The 25,015-nt window shown below is 37.1% G+C and overlaps 3 protein-coding genes across 3 annotated transcripts in view; 2 read left to right on the top strand and 1 right to left on the bottom strand.

Annotated features, from left to right (window-relative positions):
• The window catches only part of LOC146757493 (uncharacterized), a gene marked incomplete at its 5' end in the record, with an annotated part of 360,734 nt that overhangs the window by 87,608 nt on the left and 248,111 nt on the right, over nucleotides 1-25,015 (bottom strand). The window lies entirely within an intron of this gene.
• On the top strand, nucleotides 1,222-9,660 carry LOC146757505 (kinesin-like protein KIF20B). The gene is made up of 8 exons (XM_085520749.1): nucleotides 1,222-1,250; nucleotides 1,386-1,502; nucleotides 1,695-1,833; nucleotides 3,138-3,322; nucleotides 6,235-6,346; nucleotides 6,799-6,870; nucleotides 7,333-7,479; nucleotides 9,288-9,660. The coding sequence occupies exons 2-5, from the start codon at nucleotides 1,452-1,454 to the stop codon at nucleotides 6,325-6,327; spliced, it is 468 nt and encodes a 155-aa protein (XP_085376875.1). The 5' UTR covers nucleotides 1,222-1,250; nucleotides 1,386-1,451; the 3' UTR covers nucleotides 6,328-6,346; nucleotides 6,799-6,870; nucleotides 7,333-7,479; nucleotides 9,288-9,660.
• On the top strand, nucleotides 18,899-23,804 carry LOC146757504 (kinesin-like protein KIF20B). Its single transcript, XM_085520759.1, has 5 exons — nucleotides 18,899-19,036; nucleotides 19,671-19,790; nucleotides 21,298-21,498; nucleotides 22,743-22,869; nucleotides 23,410-23,804. Exons 3-5 carry the CDS (start codon nucleotides 21,412-21,414, stop codon nucleotides 23,580-23,582), a joined length of 387 nt encoding a protein of 128 aa, XP_085376885.1. The 5' UTR covers nucleotides 18,899-19,036; nucleotides 19,671-19,790; nucleotides 21,298-21,411; the 3' UTR covers nucleotides 23,583-23,804.

The raw sequence follows: 25,015 nt of genomic DNA, 5'->3' as shown, positions 1-25,015 counted from the left end.
CATTTAATAACTTATCATACAAAGCAATGAGTAATAGAAATGACAGTATTTCCAACCAAATATCCCCCATCCTAGCAGTCATGCCTGATCCCACCCAAACAATTTCCCAGCCCCCTCCAATTCATCCTCACTATCCCACCCCTGAATTTCCCTCCCCCAATTCCCACACAGTAATTGCCCACACTAATTACCAGCATGCAGGGCATAGGGAACACCTGTTCCTTGTGTGCAGGCACCTGGAAAAAAAAGAAGTGTCAGGGAACTGGGGGTCTGTAGCAGGTTGTGGAGGCTCTGCATAGAACATAACCCCAGACCACAACCCCATCAGCTGCTGGGGCAGCAGCATCCCTGTCATTGGGGGATGTTGCCAGTGGTGGATAGGGACACAGGGAGAAGCCACACCTTGGTGTAGCTCTGATCTGCTCATGTCCAGTCCAATCCTCTATAGCACTTTCCATCTTCTGTCCTTTGTTCTTAACTGTATCCTTCCTTCTCTTCTGCTCTTTTTCTTTCTTTTAGGTGTCTTACCTGTATCTGCTTTTCCCCTCTTCTGTTCTTTTACTGCTCTGGTCAGCATCCAGTGTCTGCACCACAACTCTAGGTTTTGGGATCGAGAAAGGTACAGAGGGCATAGATTTGTACAAGAAAAGCTCTCTTGCTGTGCCCAACAGGTGACAAAAAGGGGCCCTCAGGACCACAAAGGCAGCTTGTTTCTCCAAAAAAAAAAAAAAACTTAATTCTTTTCTTTATAAGAAGCATTAGAATCTTACAGAGAAGATGAAAATCATCTTCACTATGCTTTTAGACTGCGCATAGACTAGACCAAGATGTGTGGTGTTGCTTTGATACCTTATGAGGAGCACCGGTATCAGTGGATGAAGCTAACATTGTCTCAGAAGCACAATAATGGAGTACTTTTGTTTATAGTTGGCCTGAATGCAGTACAGGAGTGTGTTGCAGTAGTACTTGTTCTGAAATTCTAGGCTCTGACTAAGAAGTTTAGCAGGGTCCAAAGCACTTGTGAAAACAGTAAAATATTATTACTTCCTGTGTTAACAAATGAGTCTGTTACAATAGGATGATGAAAATAATGCTGCTTTAATGTGCTAATCTTCAAACAGAGGATCTAGTCAGATTTCTAACTTCCAGCTCTTTAATTTTAGAGGTCTAGTTTGGAGCCTAGGGGACACATACAAGTTTGCCTGCGTATTAAAACCTTTACGGCACGGGAGAGAGCAAATGGGTCACAGGTAAGGCATTTATTTAATCATAAACAAAAAAACAACCCTTAAAGTTGTTTTTTTCCTGTAAGATGTTTTCTTTCCTGTAAGATAACCTTTTAAAACTTTTTTCATGCCTGCATTACTTGTGCTTCCTTGTAATAGGGATGTGTTTCACTTGAGGACTCAACAAGCATTATACTGAAGTCCCCTAAGAGCTCATTGGGAAGAATGAGCGATAAAACTTTAGGACAGGCAACACAGAAGTTCACCTTTTCACAGGTAAATTAATTGTCTTTAAATGATTTTAAGTTATTTATGGAAAAAGTTGCTTGTCTTCTGTTACTTCATATAAAGCAAACAAGTTTTTCTTAACTGTCTTTAGAATTATCAACGTGTATCTGACTCCTTACAAGTACCTAAATATTGCTTAAACAAAATAAAGAGATTAACCAGCTTCTTGGTAACATTCAGGTGTTTGGACCTGAAGCAACTCAAGAAGAATTCTTTGAAGGTACTGTGAAGCAACCAGTGAAAGAGTTCTTAGAAGGATGTAATTGCCTTGTTTTTACGTATGGCGTTACAAATGCTGGGAAAACTTACACATTCCAAGGTATGAGGAGAAATGCTTTTTCCTTGAATTAATTTCTTAAAGTGAGAACTACTTCTAGAAGAGAGAGATGTTATGACTTCTTACCTAGTTACTCAACAGGCCTTGTACGTTGCCTTCTTTTGCATACTAGTAGCCTTGAAAAGTCGTCTTCTTCCATAACAAATATTACTAAATTTACAAGTGTGTAAGACAGCATACACTACAATAACTTTGGTTTTTTTTCCTACTATAAATGCGTGCATCTTAAATGCTGTTCTTTATTTGAAGGCAAAGTATGTCTGAGTTTGTTTGATTTATTGTAGGCAGAAATTAAACATTCTGAAACATTTGATCAAGGTATTTCAATCTTTTTTCAAATTTCTGATTTTAGTAATAACAGCAGCATAGAAGATTGTGTTCCCTGAGCTTTAGTAGTACAGAAATAATACATCAATCTCCTTTCTGGCTGGGAGCAGTTGTTTTTTATGTTTAATATTGTCATAACAAATGAAACGATTGGGTTCACAGGAAACAAGTTCCCCTTATTTCTGTTATTTAGTGTTCTGTTACTATGTATTTCCAATAGTTTTATATGCGTGGAGCTGAAGACTTTCCCATAGTAATACCTTTTTAGGACTTAAATATTAAGAATCAACAGGGTAGTATGTTCAAAAATTATCTTTCTATGCACCTTCCATACAGCACTATAGAAATTCTTCTGCGTATTGTCCTCTCTTGTGTTCATGACTGACTTTAAAACACTGAAGCTTGCTTGGTATTTAGTGACAGTGGAAAAACTAAGGCGTGAAGTAGGCAAGATGTGGAGGTAGTTGTGTGCTCCAAGAAAAGGCAATGGGAAAGGAGCTGAGTTACTCTAACAGTTTTTATGAGACTTGTAGATATTTCTAAATAGGGTTTGTGGGACGAAGGGAATGTTGTAGCAGAGACATCACTCTGGTTGTTATTTCAGGGTTGTTTCAGAGCGGGAAGGGAGCCTGGTAAACAGTTGAAAATCTGCACGTCTGTTAAATGTGGGAGTTTGCTGTGGGTTATTTTTTCTTCTTAAGGCTATGCTTATGCAGAATATTCTGGCTGTTTTAAAGTGATGCCCTGTAATGTCTAAGGAATGGGATGTGAGCTGATGCTTAAAGCCAGTATTTTTCAGGGAACAGTCTAGTAACACTGCAAACATTGCTTCAGACTGTAGCTGGCCTCTAAATTCTTTGTGTATACTTTGAGATTAGAATCAGTTATCTTTGTCTTCATTTATGTTTATATGTTGCTTACAATAGTAACCTGGCCCTTCTTTTGTGTATTGCTTACAGGGACAGAAGATGATGTTGGTATTTTGCCAAGGACGATGGATATGTTGTTTAAAACTGTTGGAGGAAGGCTATACACAAAAATGGATCTGAAACCTATTCGGTGGAGAGATTACGTAAAACTGACTAATGACAAAGTGAGAGAAGAAATTGCTCTTAAAAATTCGTTGCTTCGTCTGACAAAAGAGGTAGGAAACTACTTTATAAAGAAATGATGAGTACATGCATCTTGTGATAGTTCAGTGTTATCCTTTCCATTCTGTAATGAAAGAGGGTTCTGTATTTACACACAGTTTTCTATTTGTCTTTCTGTTCCTGCTGAAAAAGAATGAAGCATCTTATTAGTGGTGTGCTACACCACACTGGGGTATTTTAGTTGTGGAGTATGTTAACTTGATCTTACTGATGAGGTGGTTAAGTGTGGACTTCACAGTGTGAAAGGCAGGTGGCAGTAAAATTCCTTCTGAATTATTTCAAGAGCACAGCTGAGTATGAAGTCTGGCTCCAATGATATTTAAGTATTTCGGGGAAAAACAACACCTGTCTTCTACATGAACCAAAGATGTGTAAAACTGTTCTAGGTTTAGTGAGTATGTGGAAAGAAAATGCAGTGAACAGCTATATGCTGATCTCATCCTACTCCATTAGAGAGTTAAGATGTGATCGTGCGATATAGGTGCCTCCTCTAGTTTCAAGACCCGTGTTCCTAGGTAAAATACTTGACCTTATAAGCTAAGTAGGTACAAGCTTTGCTGACTATACAAAGCCAGATCTGGGTGAGTGTCATGTAGATGAAAACTTCTATGTTAAAAGTTTTACTTCTAAGCATACTGTATCTGGTAGGTGAGATTCCTCCTCTTCAGTAGATGAGAATTTCTTTCTACTTTTGTGCTCTATAAAGAAGCAACACAACCTGAAGCCTGGGAACTGAGTATACATCTATGAACATCATGAGATCTACATGTTGGGAGCTATTCTGTATTTTCTATGACCAAACTACTTAAAAATATTATATTTACAAAATTTAGTCATAACTTCATTTGTGTAACACTTTGATAGCCTGAGTTAAGAAATAATAAGCTGCTTATCTACATTAAGTGATCAAGTATTCTACCTTAACTTCCTTTTCTGAGAGTTGACCTAATAAGCCATAGGATATGGAAGTCCTGAATTAAGAAAATCCCAATAAGAAAAATATTTCAGGAGTCCAAGATTCATGAAGGGTAAAATGCAGATTATAAATGGGCTATTGAAAATCATCTTATTAAATAACTCCTTTTCCTGTTGGGGATTCTCTCCCTATTTGTTCTTTTTCTTTCTGAATCAGGAAGCTGAAATGCATCAGATCTTATAGTAAAGGAATTGTCAGAAATGAGTAGTAAGGTGAAACCAGTCAAAACGTGTAGCCAGGATTTTTGTGTTGGCACCTTGGAACTATACTGTATTGTTTTCTGGTAGAGCAATACAGCTGCTTTTAAAATAAATAAATAAATAAATAAATAAAAGCAACCAGTGGTGTATTGGTGCTGTACATCAATAATAAATCCTAAAGTCTCTGTTTTCTTTCGTAGGTAGACCATCACAACAGCACTAATGACAAATCCCCAGCTGATTCTAAGGGTATGTTTTATATTAAACAGTAGCAATTAGAAAAGCTTCTGTAAGGTCAACGACTGGCTTTTTTGGCTAATGCTGATAATAAAAGGATTATTTAGCTTTTATTTGTAACAGAACGGAATAATGGGCAGGACATCTGGGCAGAAAACAGAAGGAATAAAATGGCTAGGAGACTACTGGGACATCTATCATAACCTGGTTTTATGAGGTGAAAGTAAAACAAAGAAAAAGAGTATGATTTCTGATAAGATCCCTAGTGGTTTTCCGACAGGCCTTTAGGGCACTTAAGAACTCACTAAATACTTTTTTTTCCCTAAAAAGTCAGAACGAAGTGTCCTTACTAGTGCAGTTCTCTATATTGTAAAGACTGAAGAGTTCTGAATATTTCTAACCCAACTATAGATGTTAGATTGGGTTTTGGAAGTGAAAAAGCAAGCTTTATAGCAGGCGTGTCTTTGCAAATGTGTAGGGCAAGCGTCTTGACTTCCAGATACTTGGTGTTTGTATGAGAGGTGGGGATTCTCTGTGTTTATGTTCTGGGAAAAGTTTTAAGCTGTAAGCTTAACTATTACTTATTTTTAAATGCAGCTAGTTTTACTGTCTCTACATTGACTTGTAATATTTTCTACTTTGCAGGTGCAGAAAATCTCTCAGAAGGATCAGACCAACTTAGCAGATTATCTATAGATGATTTTGTGAAGTTCTTTGGGTTTCATTTTTTGAGATTTACAATGAATGTTTTTATGATTTACTGGCTCCTTTATCAAATGACAGAAAAAAAAAGGACACTTTGCCTTGCTCAAGACATCAAGGGATATTCTTATGTAAAAGGTAACTAGAATACTTTGCAAACTGCCAAGCTTGTCATGGAATAGTGTAACATGTTTCTTCTGAGATAGAAAACTCTTAAATGTGTTCAGTGTAGCTCTAGAAGTGTCTGCTTGAATGTGAAGGCAACAAGCTACATGTACGTATCTGCATCTTCAACAGTATTCTCCTTATTCCTGTACTTTGCCCATAAAGCCTGTGTGAACTCCACTGCCTTCATCATCCTTGAAAATGAGAGCCATACAGTCGTTATAATGCAGACAAAATCCAGATAACCCATCCCCAATAAAAACTACAAGCTAAAACAAAAAACTTCTCAGATTGACTTCTGCACCAATGAATACAAACTTTCGGCTTCTGTAGTTTAAGAACTTAGCTTTTGTACTTTCAGTACTAAGGCTGATTGCTTAATTTGGATGGAACATACTTTAGTATACTGGTAGGATAAACTGTTGTGCTATACTATACCTTGCCCTTTTCTGTGGGAGGAAGAATCTTAGTCTTATCTGCCATCAGCTTGTCGTATGTTTGAGGCAGAGTTAATGAAGTATTTTATTGTCTTAACTAAATGTTCTTAGTTTGTATACCTTATTTCTTGTTCACTTTCTCTTTTGCTAGCGAAGCTTGCAAAAATCACTTTTCCTTCTTTTGAAAGGTTTGCAGTGGGTTCAGATTTCTGATTCTAAAGAAGCTTTCAGACTTTTTAAACTGGGACAGAAACACCGGAGTTTTGCAAGCACAAAGCTAAATACTTGCTCCAGCTGAAGGTGGGAAACTTTCACTAACATTGGGTGTAACATAGTGTGGGGAAGAGGGATGAATGAAAATATTGTTTATGGCTTTTTTTCGGGGAACAGGCTTTAAAAAGGCTTGATATCTAGTGTTCCATGTGATATTTTGTGACAGTTTGTGATTCTAGTGCTTTGAACTAGAAGGATTAGTCCTTCAAGCAGATAAGTGCATACAAAAGCTAAGTGTTTTATCAAAAACTCTCAACAAAATAACTAAGCCTTCTTCCATGTAAGTAATGGTGGTTCATGAGGGGGAAGAAAAGCAAAATAAACCAAGACGGAATGTCTCTTTAAAAGGTTTAATGCATCTAGTAGAATTATTGTTAATTGAATCTGGAATAAATCCAGCAGTGTTTTGAACAGATGTTACAGATTTTAGAAAATGTGTGTATTTCTGGCTATTGACCTTGCTTCATTTCTCCTTTTAGCCACAGTATATTTACAATTAAGGTACTAAGAATTGAAGACCTTGAAATGCCACGAGTGACACGAGTCAATGAGTAAGTTCAGAGCAGAGTTCCCTTCTTCTTTTAGGATGAAATTGTCAGTTACTTTCAGTATTGATGTATTGATATTGGGCTACGGACACTAGGTTCCCTGATACAGCCTCCTGTATGAGTGGTGGTTCCCCATTTCCTGTCATTATGCAGTACTAAACCATCAAGTTGTAATGCTGTTCTATATCTTGTGCCCACTGTTCCACACAGTGTTCCTTTATCCTTCTCACTCAACTTCTGAACTAATGTAAATCCTCAGAAGGAAGAATATGGCAGAAAAATGGAAGCTGTGTTGGAAAAGAGTTTGGCAGGAAGTAGTGTGCAACTTCACTAGGAAAGCAACATTAAAAAGCATGAAAGGGTTCAAGAAATTGTTCCTCTAGGAGGAGTGGTTGTGTTGGAAATGATAAATAATCAATGTACATTCAAAGGCAAGAAAACTTAATTTTCCTTATCTGCCTTCAGATTATCACTGTGTGATCTTGCTGGTTCAGAAAGGAATACCAAGACGTGCAATGAAGGTGACAGACTGAAAGAGAGTGGAAATATCAATGCATCTCTCCTAACTCTAAGCAAGTGTATTAGTGCACTCAAGATCAGTCAGCAGTCAAAGTAAGTCCTTGTACAAACTGTAAACTAGTTGTAGATTTCAGATATCATGTACAATGTTTAAACTATTGTTTAAAATGCAGAGTACGAAACTATGTTATGAGTGAAAACTATCTGTAGGCTTCTGCAGATGTGTGAAGACTTAATGATCTAAGAAAGTGATCTATAAACTTGCCTTCTTTTTGTTGTTGTTTTTTGTTTGTTTGTTTGTTTTTTCAAATAAAACCATTCCAGTTCTAAATTTCTGAATGTGTTATCATAGACTTAAGCAAATTAGCGTTGTGTTTTTTTTTTTTTTTTTTTTTTCTGGCCTTGCCTTCTCAAACAAGTCCTGGGGCAGATTATAAAATTTGTTTTCACTATTTTCACTTTAAATGTGTGAAATGTTAGACCTTTTCCTCCTTTGTTAGTTAGTTGCATTTATCATTTATTTCTGCTGTAACAGTTTTCCTCAGGGATATTGCTGTGCTTTGTCCTAGCCAAGAGACATGGTCAGAATATATATATTATATATATATAATTTGGAAAAGGAAAATTATATATAGATATATATAATTACATATATACATATAGATATATATAATTACATATATACATATATATATATTTTTTTCCAAACCTTGATGCAACTTCATCATTCTTTCTGATCTAGCTAACCAAATTCAGAGAGAAGAAAGCCTGCTTGCTACTTCTGTCTGAGGTTGTGCTCTAAATGAGTGCAGACAGAGCTTTCTGTATTTTAAACAATGTAGTATTTATTTACAGTCACAGCTGGATATAATTGCAGAATTCTCTGCTGATTCTCATTTGAAGGTGTCTTTCTGTCCCAAAGATTAGGTGAGCTCTGTGTTCGTGAAATGCCACACTGTGCCTGGTAGCCTATTCAAATTCTGTTATGCTTAAAAGTAGATGAAAATAGGCCTTGCTACTGGATTAGTCTCTTATCTGTCTGTCCTTTCTAGGGAAGAAGGATTCCTTAAAATTAGCTGCTGCTTAAAGTGCTTTGATTTATTCAGAACTCTTTTATTTGTTGGTCCTGATCACTTGAAATTTTAACAATATGGGGGAAATGTAGTGATGACTTTGATAGTAATTTTCTTTAAAATAAGAACTCATTTACCACTCCTGCACTAAAGCTACGTATGGGTCACGTGTGTTGTGACAGGAGCGTAGCTATGTGAAGCTTTTAGCTCTGTTGGCAGAATTCAGTAGCTGTAAAGAGTCCAGCAGGTAACCTCACTAGAGAACAGTGTGTTTAGTCACGCTTTAGGAGTTCTCTCCTAATTTTCTGTACATCACCAGCTGTTTGATTCAGTGGCTTAACCTTGGTTTAGGAAACACCAGAGATGTTGTGATAAGTATATGCTTCTTTATTTCCAAAGTATTTACTATTGTCCTTTCCTAGAGACAATATACTGAGAGAGTGGTTATCTCTGATTTTGTTGGGTACTGTTTTCTTAGAAGTAGATAGGTCAGTTTGCCAGATGTGGTAAGGGAAAGAGAAAGGTGAGAGAGAATTTAAGCTAACGTGAGGCTGTATGACCTATCTTAGGCTGGATGTTGAATGTACTTTTTGTTTTAAATGTTCTCGTGGGTTGTCTAAGAAGATAATGGCTGCATAGTAGCTGGAACAATCATACAACCTGTCTGCAAACTAGCAAAAAGATTAAATTCAAAACAACCCACAACTCAAAATGATTTAAAGACTAGTGCAGTTATTAATGTGTTGTCTTCCACTTGGATAGCTCTCACATTGAAATGAAGCTGTTAACTTCTGCTAATGGGATTTGTTGTGGTTTTTGTCTTCAAAGGGTGCAGCAGCACATACCGTTTCGTGAAAGTAAGTTAACACACTTTCTTCAGGGATTCTTCAGTGGAAAAGGGAAGATACACATGTTAGCAAACATCAGCCAGTGTGCTTCAACCTATGAAGAAACACTCAATGTGCTAAGATTCTCAGCTATTGCACAAAAAGTGAGTATGTTGTAGTCTATTTTGTTGATCAGTACTTATGATTTGCATTTAAAGAAAAAATTCTGTTCTTCTAAGAATATGAATCTATTTGTGTAGTATCTGTAGTGAATCTGGGTGTTTGTCTCCATACAGCAGTCAGGATTTTTAATTTAGTGTTTTAGTTGAGCTTAATTTTCCTACAGAGTTTTCTAAAAATCTCTACTGGGGTCTTTGTGTTTCTTTGGGGTGTGAGGGCAGAAGCATCTTCTGAGAATCTCATTCCTAAAAAGTATTCAACCTAACAAGAAGCCACTTGTTACATCTGGAGGAGATTTTATGCTATTTACTTAATTTTTCTCTCTTCTCAAAATATGATCCCATGTAGGAAAGCAAATCCAGCTACCCCATATCTTGCTGCTGTTGTAATTTTGAATATTGTCCAGTTCAAGTGTTGACAAAAGAAGTGGAGCAGTAAAGAGTTTGAAAAGCTGTGTTACGGCCATCAGATGCTTCAGTGGGAAAGTGGGGGTTAAGCGGAATGGGTAGGAGTGAGTGCTATGATATAACACTGAAGAGGTTAAGCTGTCAGATCAGTGCTACAGTCTTGATGGAAAACTTTGAAGTGCTGAGAGTTTGTGTTTGAAGCACAATTGATGGATGTGTGCCCTTGGATTGTGGCCTTATCTGAAAGAGGTTAAGTGTGAAAGTAGAGGGAGCAGCCTATGAGGGTGATGTGGCGCTGCAAGACAAAGAACTGAAAAGATGATGATCAGTTGCATTGAATGCAACTGGAAACTCAAAACATAAAAAAAGCAGAAATCTATGGCTGCATGAAGTGGCAGTTCTTGTACATTGTTTGCCTAGTGAAACTCTTGAGGTTAAAAGCAGGATTGGAGTCTGCAATAACTCCTTTGTACTTTCTTGAAAACTGGTTTAAGTAGTGACCAAACATCAAATACTATAAAATATATTAGCTTTTACTAGAATGCCACTTATCTTCCCCCCATATGAATCACTGTCATGTTGTATGTGAATTTGTGAGGTGGGTTTTGAGACTGAAATTAAAAACTTCTTGTATGGCTGTCTTCATAGTGGCTATCCAGACTATGTGTAGAAATAACAGCTATTATGTAGTCAGCTATTCACCAGTTTTAACTGATTATAAATTACGTTTCAGGGTGGAGAACATAGCATAGTGCCTGACACCTGTGTTGATCCTGAGGGCATTCTTGATTCTGTGCATTATGATGTCATGGATATTAAAGAGCAAGCTGAGGCAGCACATAGTTCCATTGTATCCCTGGAGGACCCGAAGGAAGATATTGGCTGGTTTGAAAAGCAGCTGGAGAAAACTAACTTTGAACTGATGGAGACCAAAGAAGAGCTAACAGAGAAAAACACCAAACTACTTAAAACTGAAGAAGAGCTGATGCAGAAGAACAAAGGTGAGTTATGCGATGTGAAAGGTAGAAGACAGAAATAGTTCATTAATCTAAAAGAGAAATAACCAGTTTGAGTAGGAATTAGAGGAGATGTTCTACCTTTGGAACCATAGCCTGTAGATAAGTGATAGTTTATTCCTTGTGTATATTCAGGTTCAGCAATTCCACGGTTTTTGGTTATTTCTTTTCTTTTTTTTTTTCCCCCCCTCTCCTTTAAACTGCAACTAGCAGCTTTACGCTTTCGTAAGTATGGGGTTAAATGTCTATATCTTGATTTTTACTTTTATATTGTAATCTCTACTCTTCTTTATGTCTTGTTGATGCAATGTTTTCGTTCCAAGAAATATAGAAAACTTTTGAATCGCTCCCAATAAGTGAAGACCACATGCAAATTAATTAATCTGTTCAAAAGCTACCTAAACATTAGAATATCTGGAAAAATTGATTACTTAATAAACTATCTATTGGCTACTTATGTAATACAACCTTTTCTGTGTGTTACAGACTTTGAAATGCAGGTGATTAATTTGGATGAGTTTGTTGAGCAACTTAAAGAAGCAACTGATGTAACTTTATCAAGAAGATGTTGTGTAAAATTGTTTTAATACCAACTTGTGGTAGCTTAAAATGCTATTCCAGTAGGCTCAATTAATAGATTTCTTACCGAGCTTAGCTTAACTGAATTTGCCTTTAATGCATTGTGTAATTCAGCTACTTAACACTACATTAGAAACTGATGACTGAATTTTTTTTTATTTTTTATTTCCAAGAAAATGAATGCACAAAATGAAAGGATTCGAGAGCTAATGGACATCGTGGTGCAGAAAGATGACATTATTACAGAGCTACAAGACTTAAAATCTCATTTAGAAGAAAAAGTAAAAGATTATGTGAGTTTTACACATCTCCGTATCCTTATACAAAAAAAGAAAAACACTAATTCTATGCTTGTAATCAACACATTTTTGGAAAACTGATTTTCTGTATGTAGCTGGTACTCGCTTGAAATTGTAAACAATTCAAATTTATCTGAAGGTAGTTGTTGTTAACACAAACAACAAAAATATCAGGACACAATCTAAAATATGCGTGACAGAGCTGACTAAGCTTTAAGGTTGGATTATATCTGTTACGATGAAAGTGATTTTAGCAGCTTAGCAGAAGTGTGATGTGATGAACTTGTATGAGAGCTGACCATTTGCTCTTTGACCATGTTTGTAATTTTGTTGACTTCTTGGAAACAGGAAATTCTTTGATAAACTGGTAAACTCTTGATTGTGTGCAAGTCTTTTACTTTGTAACCTGCTAGGCTCTTGCTTTCCCTTGTATACTCTACCGAGTATTGCACTTGTCATTATCTGAAGGCGTACTTGTTCTGTCTGCTATTGAGATTTGTAACTGATGTCTATAGAGTCACCGGGTAAATATTTTAGCTGTATGGTTTTGTGTAAATATTTGCCTACAGAAGATTACTGAGACTTAAGTGCTCCTTTTGTTAAGCTTCAATGTAACTGATCTTATATCAATACAGGAAAAGACTACCTACCATTTAACTACCATTAAAGCAGAACCGGCAGAAGAGAACACTAATAAAGGAACTGAAAGCAGCCAATTTTCAGTGCTTTCAGTTAAAGCACTGAAACAAGAGAAAACTGAGTTGGAAGTGGGAAGAAAGCGCAGTAGTGATGAAGATAAGCCTACTGTGGAAGAGCCACCTCCAAAGAAAGGTACAGTTTCTTCCATCGTTGAACAGGGTGTCTTCCAAAACAATAAATTGCTTCCTATTCCGGATAGGAAGCAAAAGGCTGTGAAGCGCGTACCTTATGGTATAAGGAGAAAAGCCACTGTGTTAAACTGTAAATAGAAGTAACTGTTATGTAAATATCCCTTTTTCAGAAGGTCCTATGCTGTTCGTTTTTGAATGCTTAGGATTAAAAGTTTTTTGCACTATTTTTTTCCTTTTTGCTGCTTTTTCCTCATCTGTTGATGCACTTGCAGGTTTGGTAATAGTTTTAAAGCAGTTTCTTTAGGATTGTTTCAACTGCTGTTGCTGATCTTCTGAGTAGCATCAGCTGCTCAAGTGCTTTTTTTTGTTTGTTTGTTTTGTTTTTCCTGAAGCAACTATCAAAATTGTTGACGACCTGCTAATTGCTCGCTCATGGGCAATATTTGAGCAAAATGGTTTGGATAAGCTCTGATGCATTTAACTTCACTTCTGGGCACAGCTGAGCATCAGTGTTCCTAGAATTACGGAAGGCATATACAATGTAGAAGGGAAAATCTAAAACTTAGCTGTAGTCCCTTCCTTTCTTGTATTCCTCTTGCAAAATATGTGCAAGGGAGAAAGTCAAGGCCGTCTTTGGATGAGATGCTGTTCTTGGATGATTTGTCCCTGCTGCCTTTATTTGGCATAAATATTGAATCCTAATGTGACCACTGAATGGCATCACATATAAGCATCTTACCAGAGACTGAGGGAGGGATGTGGACTCCTCCATACTCCAAATAGTAGTGGGTTTGTTCTAATCATATGACCAAAGCTCTCATTTAAAAATTAATGACAGCAATGCTCCACATAGGAATTAAAATGGGTAGCTGATAGTCACAATGTCAGCATGAAGTTTTCGGTTAAGAAGTACTGAGTATTCAATCATGTTAAAATTTTCTTCTATTTGTGAGTATTAATAGCATCCAATTTCAAAAACTGCTTAATATATATTCTTTAGCTGTGTTAAATATACACAGTAGAACAATGAGCACAGGTATGTTGTGCTGGTTCTTTTGTAGAATTAGTTATATAAGTAGCACGAGCAAAAGTGTTTTAGGAGATGCTAGGTTATCTCAGCTTCAAGTTCAGGGTATTTACACCATTCTCTGAGCTTTTAGGTCTTGTTTCCTATGCTCTGTAATAATGCTTTTTCCCTACTTCCTCTGTAAGGAGCTTCTAGACTGAACATTACACATCTTCTCCCTAGTCTTATTTATCTTGCTTTAGTACTTGCTTGTTGTTTTCAGCATAAAGTGTTTAGATTACTTATAAATCATATTCCCCTCACTAGTGTTGCTGGGTGAGCAGTCAAAACCCAAAACCTGGTTTGGGGTGGAATATGCCACTGCTGTTTCTTCAGTATGACTTTTAAATCAGTTGAGGGCTGTATATAAAACTCCTTAGATGAGTTAAGAGGCTGTTTCCATGCAGTACATGTGAATCTGTATGTAATGCAGGCTGCACGTGGGCACTATAAAATTCTGCATTGTAGTAATAAAAGGACTGTACAAGAATCACCATTGAATATATTGTTGTGGTGACCCAATCCCTAGTAAGTCTTGACTTATATTTATTTTTTTTAATACTTAAAGTATGCATATTATGGAATGGACATAACTGGATTCTAAAGCAATGATGAAATACAGCAGAAGTCGCTTTTGATAGAAAGAAAATGCATGTGATTTTAGCTAATTGCTCACCAGTTAAAGAAAAAAACAGCCCCAAGCTAATGGAATATTTATGGAAACTTGAATCTGCAAATTTGTACAACTTTATGAGTGAACTTTATATGCAAAAGAGTAAGTGTGGACAGAAGTAGGAATCCTCATATTTTGTTTAGAGATGAACTGAATAAGAGAGACAGATATCAACACTTAAGTGATCAACTTGTCCAGGGTTTTATCTTTCTTTTGAAAGTAAGAGGACTGTGAGTTGGAATGAAATTTCTTAGAGAACTGTTTATCTACCATTTAGATGTAGATGGAGTGATTCCTGGCTGCCTTATAGGGATTGCTGAAGCACGGAAGATAGAAAGAATATAGCTGTGAATTATCTATCTCGTTCCCATGTTTCTTAAATCTAATTAGATTTTCTACTGGTGTGGAGTGGAAGGTTTGAGTAGTGCCATGGTAAAAGTGTTCTTCCAGACTGAAAACCTTTTGCTCTTAATTCTGTATAGAAATCTGAGGCACCTGATTACGTGTTCAGAGGACTTGAATTCCTTCACTAGTATCAAATACTATGTGATGTGAGGGCATGGCTTGCATATTACGACAGTGTTTCACATAGAAGATGCTACTTGGTGTTGTGAACCGCTATGTAATAATTATTTTAATCAATCTGAGCTACATTCCTTTTCCCCTTTTTTTTTTGGTTTGTTTGTTTGTTTGTTTTACAGTAGTTGTAAATGAGAGAAAGAAAAAGAACACTGTAGAGCAAAGGACAATTGAACACATGAAACAAAAGTGCTCCGCGTACCGAAAGGAAGTACTAGCACCGAGGGAAAGAACTGAAATCTTGGAACATCATTTAACTGTGCTTGAAGAACAATGCAGAAGAGAAAAAAATAAAAAAGAAGATTTCAGTAAGCAGGTAACAAGCCTGCGTATTGAGCTTTCTTTTTCTGAAGAAACAGCTGATGCCCTCCGTGAACAAATTCTGCAGGGTCAAGCTGACTATCGGGAAATTGCTTCTGAACTGGATGAACAGAAATCTATAAATATGACACTTGAAAACAAAAATGCCCAACTAACTAACAACATAGAAGTTGCCAAAGAATATATAATTGATAAAGTGTCACAAGTAAAAGAAATGCGGACCAAATTAGATGAATTATACAAATGTCACTTAGAGTTTCAAGCCATCGGTACTGACTGTCAGTGTAAAGGATTCCTCAGACTCTGAAAAAGATGAGACAGGGACATCTCAAATTAGTTCTGCATGCATTCAGTCACAGACTTCTTCCATCTCAGATCTTGTGCAGGACCTCTCCTTTAACTATAGTCTTGAAAGGATTTGGGAAGTATGCAGAAATATTGTTGATGTTTCCTCACAAAAAAGTCAGCACATCAAAGCACTGCTTCAAGACAATGAAAACCTAAAGGCGGGACTGAATAATGCTGAAAATCATAATCGTCAACTTGTAATGAAGCTATGTGAGATTACAACTCACACTAGTCAGGAAGATGATCTTGTGAATCAGTTACATGAGCAAATAGAAAAGAAAACTCAGGACATTGAAGAAAAGACTGCAGAAGATCAGAGAGTGATTGCACAATTTCAGGAGGAAGTTGCCAACTGTGAGGTAAAAAGAAGAGAGCTTGAATATCGCCTGGAGGCTTACAAGACAATGGAAGACAATGTGTCAAAACTCAATGAATTACTTAAAGAAAAAGAATCTATTATTGTTAATCTGGAGACAGTTACAGCAACTCTGCAGGAGAAGTCTGCAAATGCAGACAAAAAGTTTGAAGAGTTAAGTAGCAAAGAAGCAAATCTGATTCAAGAAGTTATGCAGCTGAAAAACAGCTTGGAGCAGATGAAACACTCTCTTCGGGAAAAGGAAAAGAGTGAAATGGAGAAAGTGCAACGTATAGAATCGTAAGTAACCACTGAGTTAACTTAGAGCCCTTTGAGAATGAACTAGAGTTAAAAATAGTTAATGGGAACATCCCTTCGACTTAATGCATCTGCATGCTTATCAATGGCCAAACTACTACTTTAGGATGCTTTGGTATGCTACTTGCGTTCCAAGGGAAAACAGGAGTGTGCAAGGAAATAAAGAATAATATGGGGATTTCTGGTGGTTTTGTTGTACATCCCTCAGAATAGCATCTGAATAATTTATTGCTTCAGCATCTGATTATGAGAAGCAAGCTGAAATTCAAAAGTAATTGTTTAAATCTTGTCACTGGTCTAGATAGATTTAAGAGTCTATTTACAAATAGAAACCAACAGGCAGGGCATGGATTAAGCTGTAATTGCTGTTTCCATGTGATGTGTAACAATAATGTTCTTTGTCTCTTTATTTTTAACATAAGGCTAGAAAATATTCTTTCTGAGAGTTCTGCCCTTGTACTGAATTTGAAAAAAGATTTGCAGAGGAAAGAAGAAGAGTATGCAGATCTAAAAGACAAACATTCAGATGCCAAGAAACAAATTCAGCAAGTACAAAGCGAGGTTTGTAACTCCAAAGCCTAAAACCTAAGTCTTGTGAAAAAACGCTGATAACTGGGAAGAAGAATGCTATTTACTTGAAGAGAAATAGACTAATTTCCAGAGGCTCTTTAATATAAGCATGTATATTTTTTTTCTTCAATTTCAGCTTCAGTGATGTTAATAGTTAAAATTTAATTATTAAACAAGAAGATATCTTAAAACCCATTTTGCAGGATCTTAGTCTGAAAGTTTATTGGGTGTGCTTGGGGTGGAAAATTGAAGCTTAAAAATGAATTCATGTCTTCCTTGGTAACCTTGCCCTTGCTGTCGTTTTCCTACTCAGCACTTGTTTGTGAATTCCTCTGTATTTAACAAAGAAGTATTTGGCCAGGTTGGATTACAGAAGTCTTTTAATGAACCGTGAGCTGTGCTTACATTACAGGTGTCCACGATGCGTTCTGTGGAGGAATCCCTCAGGAACAGGATGGATGAACTTGAAAGGATTAATAACCAGTTTAAGGATGAGCTGGATTATAAAGACTATACTATCCAACAACTTAAACAGGTATTTTTCTTGCTCTTAATGTTTATTAAATGAATGATGCAGGTTTTCCAAGCAACAGGAAAAAGGTCAAAAAAAAAAAAATAATTGGAGCAAAATGAAAGTGGCCAACTGAAATTAGTGGTAGACCATGAAAGATATTCAAATAATTAGTCACTACAGAGCACTGGCAGATTGCTTTAAATACAATAATCTGCATAGTAAATACATATGTAATACATGCATATAACCTGATCTTGTTGAGTGACATCACGATATGTTAATTGAAATGTCTTACCATAAACTCTTTCTATCAGCTTGAGTCCTTATTTATGCTATATGAAAAACTTATTAATTCTAGGCTGTCTTAAAGATTCTGCTTGTTTCTACTGTGTATGCTTTTCTTTCAACATGAAATATAGGAGCTGGAGGAAAGGGACCATAATATTCAAAAGTGGCGTGAGGAGAGAGATCAGTTAGTTGAAGCTTTGGAAAAACAGCTCAAAACTTTGGCTTCTATTGCCATACAAAAAGAGACAGAAATAGCAGAACTGAGACAATCTGCCTTAAAGGATTCAAGCAAGGTCAGCTCTCCTTTCCTCCTACCTGATTAGCTACCCATAAATTCTGTAAAACTCCTGTACCTGCTCTTTGTATTCTGGGTGTGGTTCTGTTCTTGAACACTGTTGTATTGACATCATGTGCAACTAACCAAAAAAAGCACCAGCTTTTATTTTTGTTCTTCAGAAACAGAATTTATGTTAATTACTAAAATTTCAATTTTTTCAGTAGTTCAGATAAGCAGATGTCAGTTTGATGCTTATGATCCTACAGTCATACTGGACATCTGTAGCTTTTTCTGATACTTCACAGCATTTCCGGATCCCAAGCTAGGCTCAATACTCAGACAGTAGTTCTGTCTCAGGTTTCTTACTTTCTTTGCTTTCTCTGAGGTAGTATCTACAATGGCATGAAAAGACAGAAGGGGACGTGGAGAGAGATTAAAGGAAGCATCAAAAAGCAGAGGGGGGATGATCTCTGGAAGTTGCATTTCTTATTTCAACATCCAGCTTTTAATCAGGATAGCCAATCTAAGCCGTAGCATAGAATTTCAGAAGCTAAACTAAAGACTAAATGAGTTGTGCTCTTTTGAGAATGTTTGGATTCACTTTCTCTGAGAAGAAAGATGTTCTCATAGCAAAACTTCCCCTACAACTGCCGACTTTCTCACAGTACCGAGGATTTGGGAACAAATAAAAGCTCAGGTTATTATATCTTAAGAGAGATGAAGGCTGAAGCACATAAGTAAAATAGAAGAATCAAAATATATTGTATTACAACTTCCCAGGCAATTCTGTGACTACTGCACTTGTAACAGTGACCGTACAAATCCGTGAAATGTTACTGTTCTTGAATAGTTAAGTGTTCTAGCCTGCAATTCTAAAACTGATGCTACTAAGTAATTGCATTACTGCTTGTGTGTGTTAATTCCTTTTGCCAATCCCACAACTCAGCAGTTTTTACTGTTTATTAGGATAATGCAACTGTGATAGAAGAGTTAAGAAAAGAACTGGCTGACAAAGATGACTTTATAAAGGAATTAAAACAACGCATTAACCACAGTAGCCCTCAGTGTTTGCCAGAAATACCTTACTTGAAGAAAGACAAAGTAGAAGGAATGACTCTGTAAATGAAAAGGTATGATTATATTTATAGAAAGTAAGTACTTAACATCTTGTTAACCCCTTTTTGTTCTTCTGTTTTCCTAGGAGATACTGGAGCTAGAATAATTTTTCTTAGCATATAGTCCTTTAACTACATATTCAGTGATGAGTACTTGTTGGTTCTTTTTGTCTTCCACTCAAACAGGAGCTCTCATCTTCTCAAAAATATTTTATTTACTAGAACACCATCTCTCTGTGTACATTATGGAACTTTTCCATGCAGTTTTCCATGTATTCGTATGTGGATGCTGAAGATTAGGCAGAGGTTTAGCCTTTGGTGTTCTAACATAGCAGCGGTGAGCACGCAGAGTATGGGGGGAATGGGTGACAAAACGACCAGCGTTACAGATTTTGTCCCTAAATAATGTCTCGCTTTCTCTCTTTTGGAGGCAGAATCCTGCCTGAGACTGTTAGTGAGACCCAGTAGGGTGTATCTGAAGATCACACAATGAATAGATGTTACTACCTTCCCACACTTGTGCTGTGTTTCAGCTTACGTGTTCATGTGGCGTCTGAGCTTGAGGTTTTACACTGTAACTTTAGAAAACTCGAGATATTTTGGAGGTCTAATGCATAGCCTAATCTTTACTCCTTTTAAATATTTACAGCCTAGGAAACAACAAAGCAAAACTAAAACTGGAGAAAGTATTCCATTAAGATGCAAAGCTGAAGACAATTATTTGTCACGTCCATGTACTAGGAGCCTCACTTCATTAAATGAATCTGAGGTTAGTATGAAACTTCAGATCTGAAAATGTTGTGATTGTATTGCTTTTGATAAGGAATGAGTAGGAAAAGATCTCATGTTCTCTAAACAATTCCCAAGTTTTAATTTATTTATCCCTTTCAAGGTGATCAGATCACCTGTTTTTATAGCCTTTGATAGGAATAAAAGCTGTTGAAACAATTGTGTGATGCATTTTTGTCAGGTGCTGTTGAAAACTCTCCTCATGTTAATGCTTATGAAGTGGCTCATGATTAGATAAGTTACTTGGAAAAAATTCATGGAGCCACTGAAACGGGCACAGCAAATTGAACTTATTTTCTTCCTCTGCAGGATTTCTGGATATTGTTTTGTTAGCAGATGATGTTAATCATTCCTATATAAGTTTTTAATTGCTAACTTTCATAAAATAGCAGTTACATATATTTTAAAAACAAAGTATTTATTAACCAACTTAATTCTTGGAAATACAGTGGGTGGTGATACTCCATTCAGATTCTTAGCAGAGCCTGATAAAGTGGCTCTGACTACTTTTTGTCTTTCTACAATCTTTGGTAACTTTTTGAGAGGAAGAAGACTCCCCTCAGGGGGTCGGAACAGTGTAAGTAGTAAAAGCTGCTAGTCTGTGTTTGGGACACTGGAGTTTGCTAGTTACTAGCAGCAGTAGAAGCAGCCATCTACCATTTTCTGATGTCCCCAGCAGCCTGTCTTCCATGTGTTCAACCAGCATCTGAACTCATTTTTGATATGCTAGCTGAATTCCTGCCATAGAGAAGGAGGAGTCCAGGTGATCTCAGTTCTGACTTTGTTGTTCCTGTTGAGAAAAACAGGATTGGGTGGATTGTGGACAGTAAGTGCTGCTGGGGAAATGCATACTGACATTTCCCTGTCACTTAGCTGTGCATTTGCTGCCATTTGACCATGAGCAGGTATATGATAGCCTTCAGCTTAAGTACGGTGTCATTGCTTGAATGTCTGAATTCTCTCCAGGGAAAAGATAGCAATGGAGTTCTTTAATGACTTGTACTGGGCTTGCACCTTGCCAGCTGGACCTTACTTATGTAAATAACATCTCTAGTGTAGAAGAGGAAGGGCAAATTCCCTAAGATTAAGCTGGAAGTTAATCGAACACTTGAATCAAATGCTCCTGTTCCTGCCCAGTTCTGATGCAGCAGAGTTGAGATGAAGAAAATCGTGTCAGTTCTACCACCATTCTCTATAAAAAAAAGTGTAGTTGTCTGTGCCCTTGAGAAAAAATGACTTGTAAAGTATCAGGCTCAGTTTAACATGGAGAACATTTTTTGTGATCATAGATTGGAAATAATTTTAAATGTAACAAGTTCTAGGAAAGAGGGGTAAAACTCTGCTGTAACTGAAATAGACTCCTTCTGTTACAAGTGTTCTTACAGCAGGAAAATCGAATGCTTACATATCCTTTTCCAGATGCTTTATAGCTTTTTAATCTCATGGCTACCTTAACACTTGCACTTAAAATTCTTCTGTGCTATCAGGAGCATTTGGGAACTGTCCTCGACTCTTCTGGAGTGTCCGCAGAAAATGGCAAAACTAGTCGGTTCCCAAAACCGGAGCTGGAAATCCCACTGACACCTCTGCAACCTGATAAGATGGAGATAAAGCAGCACGGCAGCATGATACCTTTAGGAGTGAAAATGCCTAAGGCAAAAAAGAAAAGAAGTGATGACATGGATGAGGTATGACCTAGACCCAACAGAAAACAAAATATCTGATGCCTTTTTACCATTCTCATTTAAGCATTAAAAAAATGCTATTTCTACCTCAGTAAAGTAGTTGAAGAATTTAACCAATGAACTGCTTTAATGAACAAAACTAATAGCCAAGCTCAGTGATAATGGTTTAAGAGAAGGGAATTTCTCTTAACTCCATTGTGTATTTTCTTTGAAACCTGTAGACATAAGTCAGCTTTTTAGACATCATGAGATGTCTAATACTGATATCTTAATGTCCTGTTTTTATAATTGAATGCTTATTTATTATTTGATTTACAGTGGAATAGTTACCACTAGCAAATACTTCCCTACTATTAGCAAAAATGTTTAAAGTGTTCACTTTTGTGACATCAATTGTTCTTTCCAAAAGAATCATGGCTGAAACTTGTCTTATTTTCCCAGGATTTTGTGAAAAGTGAGAACACGAAAAATACAAAATCTGTCAATACAAAATTCACCCTCTGCAAGTGACGAGAAAATGGTTGGTTTTTGTTCTAGTTTTGAAGCTAGCTTGGGACTTCCTGTAATTGTGTGGTCACACGGAAGAAGCAGTGTCTTATCCTTATGTGTATACCTGAATGGGAATCTTACATGCTTATGAGCTCTTCCTATTAAATTCCATAAGCTAACCAAAGGGCAAGTCAGTCTGTCCCCAGAGTGTGTAATGGCTGTACTGTGTAATGATTTGGAGGGAAGGATATTGCACACTGAATAGTTGGGAAGAGAAGCTTTAGTGTATTATCGTGTGCTTTTGTAAGTGAAGCCCTTGTATTAAACTAAGGTTCATATCATTAATATGCATGGCAGTTATTAAAAACAGATGTTCACATGTGATAGCAGTATCCTTGGAATGGTCAGAGTATGAGTAGTAGATTTTTCCCATCTGTTGTCTTCTGTTTTGTATGTTTGTTTATTTTATGTAATTAGAACAGCTTATGTAAGAAACAACTCCACAGCTTGGAGCTACTTTTAAAGAAACTACTGCCTTATTAAGAACCTTTAAGAAACGTATGCCTTGAAATAGCTGAGATTTTGACAACTCCCTAAAGGGTATAAAGTTGTCTACATTACTTGCCGTTGTGGTATCATCAGCATAATGAACAGAGGTGTCAGTAGTAAAGCTCAAAATGTCAACTTAAAATAACGTTGAACTAAAATGAAGTTTAAACAATGCTCTTGTTTCACATGTTCACATCTCTGTTGAACAGAAATCCGGAAAAGACTACTTCCTGAGAAAGCAAGTACATGCTTCAAGACTGACTAAAAAGAAGGATGAAACACTGCAAAACGTTGGAGATTTTATTCAAAGCTCTCCTTCTATTATACACTCTAAAGGTTGGTGTAGAATAAGTTTTATTCCATGTTTTCTAGACATTGTAGAATGGCTTGTTTCTGCTGTAGGCTATTAATGTATGTGTTCTTAGAGAACTTGTCTGCCATGTTAAGTTGTCCTTTGATTTATGAAGTAAATGCATTTATTCGTCTCTTCAGAGATTCATTATTACATTTGTGAAAACCTACAAGTATACAGAGAAAGTTGGTTCTGTCTTGTGCTTCTGTCAGCACGAAAGTTAGGCCTGTTGTTTAACTCCTGCTGAAGTTTCTGACTTCCAGTGACTTCTGAGCCATGATTGTCTTTCATAATCCATTTTAATGTGTGCTTTAAGCTGCCGTACCTGAACCTATAAACAGTTTCAGCTATAGAAGCAATAAAGAACCTCGATGAACAAATACAATTTCTGAGTATTTTCACTTAAATTTTACGTGTCATTTATAAACCAAGTTTGTTACGAAGCTTTTTTTGCATTCAGTGATTTAAAGACTCACAAAACCAGTAAGTTGATTGGTTTATGTATCAAAACAAATTTCTTCTAGCCAAGAAGCTGATGTCAGCAGTAAGTTCTCCTAAATCAAACGAACCTGAAAGTCTCGAAGAAGGAGAGACCAAGCCAAAACGATGCAAAAGGAAGCTGTATTCAACTGTCGTTTCTGGCCCTCTAGATATACCTGCTTCTTCGGTAAGCGATTATACTGTAGTCTTGGCTTAAAATAAACTACTAAGGAGTCCAAACAGACTGGAGGTTTCATCTATTTGCAGGAGGAGGTTGAAAGTACTGAGGTATTTCTTTATTCTACCAAGTCATTCTTGTTGGTCTTCCTGCTGTTCTGTTTTATTTTGTCCTCAAAGATCTCTGTGTTTGGCTGGCTTACAGTTTACTAAGTAGGTGATGTAGCAATTTAATTGCTCTGCTATTCTTACGGGATCCCCAGTTAAGGAATCAATTTCCTCCTTGAATCTCCTGACTTCTCTGCTAGTAAAAATGGCAGCTTAGAATTCACTATTTTCCTTTGACCTAAGGAGACTTCCCTAAGAGGATAATGTGAAGTATTTGTAAGATTAGTATTAGAGAAAGGAGAACTCTCCAGGTCCTGTTTACGCTGTTCCAGTTCCCTCAGTAATTGAGAGTGCATCCTCCCTCTAGGGCCCTGCATGGGATCAGCAGCTCAGCCAGTCCCCTTCTCTGGAGGGGTTGCTGCTGCTTGCATTGATCTAGAAATTGTGGGGGTTGAGGGGGGGGAGAGGGAATGTATCTAAGGGATCCCATTTATGATCTTTCTGCTTTTTTTTTCTTTTGAACTTTGACTCCTTGTGAGGAACTGTTACTTCTTGCACCCATTCAATGTCATAAGCCAATTCTTTTTCAGAGAAAGGAGTATTACTGTTTACATATAAATTCAAAGTCTGACAAGCCCAATCTTTGTCAGACCCCTATTTTGGTCAAAATAATGATTTTCCCTATAGTGGCTCTCTAGGCTTTTTGTATACAGTATTTAAATATCTTTTTCGTTATCCCCAGTTTTGGGATTATTTTTCCAATTCTGAAGCTTCTCCCCAAGGGGCTTATCTTCAGGCACAATTCTGGGGATGCTTTTCCCTTGTACTTGGCAGCTCCTATTCCCCTTATCTCCAGAATGATGCTGCGAACTACTCAGCTCACACGATTCTTGGACTTAGGGCCCATTCCCTCTGGAGTACCTCGCTCTGATTCTCGAATTATTAGGGGTGTGCTGCTGGCACTTCATCAAGTGCACAGGGTACCATACAGCAACAGCGCGCTCCCAGACTCACCTGAGCCCCAAGACTCACCTGAGACTCAAGAGACCCCCCAAGGCAAGAATTAAATTCCCTTGCCTCTGTCTGTGCACGAAATTACCGGGACTGCAGGAGTCAACACCTGTGCCTTAGCTTTCATAGAGCCCATCCTTTATGTAACAGTTTCCTATCAGCCATCCCAAGAAGTCACCTCACCACCCAGGCAGGACCGCTGAAATCAATTGGGTGCACCTCTCCTGTCCAGGAACCCCAAAGAGGCGATAATAATCCCAGGCCAGCAATTGTAGTATTGATATGATGATTTTATTCAAAGTCTTTGTTAAACAAAGAGGGAAGATTATGGTATGCCCTATAATCTTGAAATAC

This window comes from Coturnix japonica, chromosome 20 (genome assembly GCF_054131305.1).
Source record: "Coturnix japonica strain WE chromosome 20, WE-NBRP24, whole genome shotgun sequence".
Taxonomy (NCBI): domain Eukaryota; kingdom Metazoa; phylum Chordata; class Aves; order Galliformes; family Phasianidae; genus Coturnix; species Coturnix japonica.
This window is presented reverse-complemented; position numbering and strand designations above follow the sequence as displayed.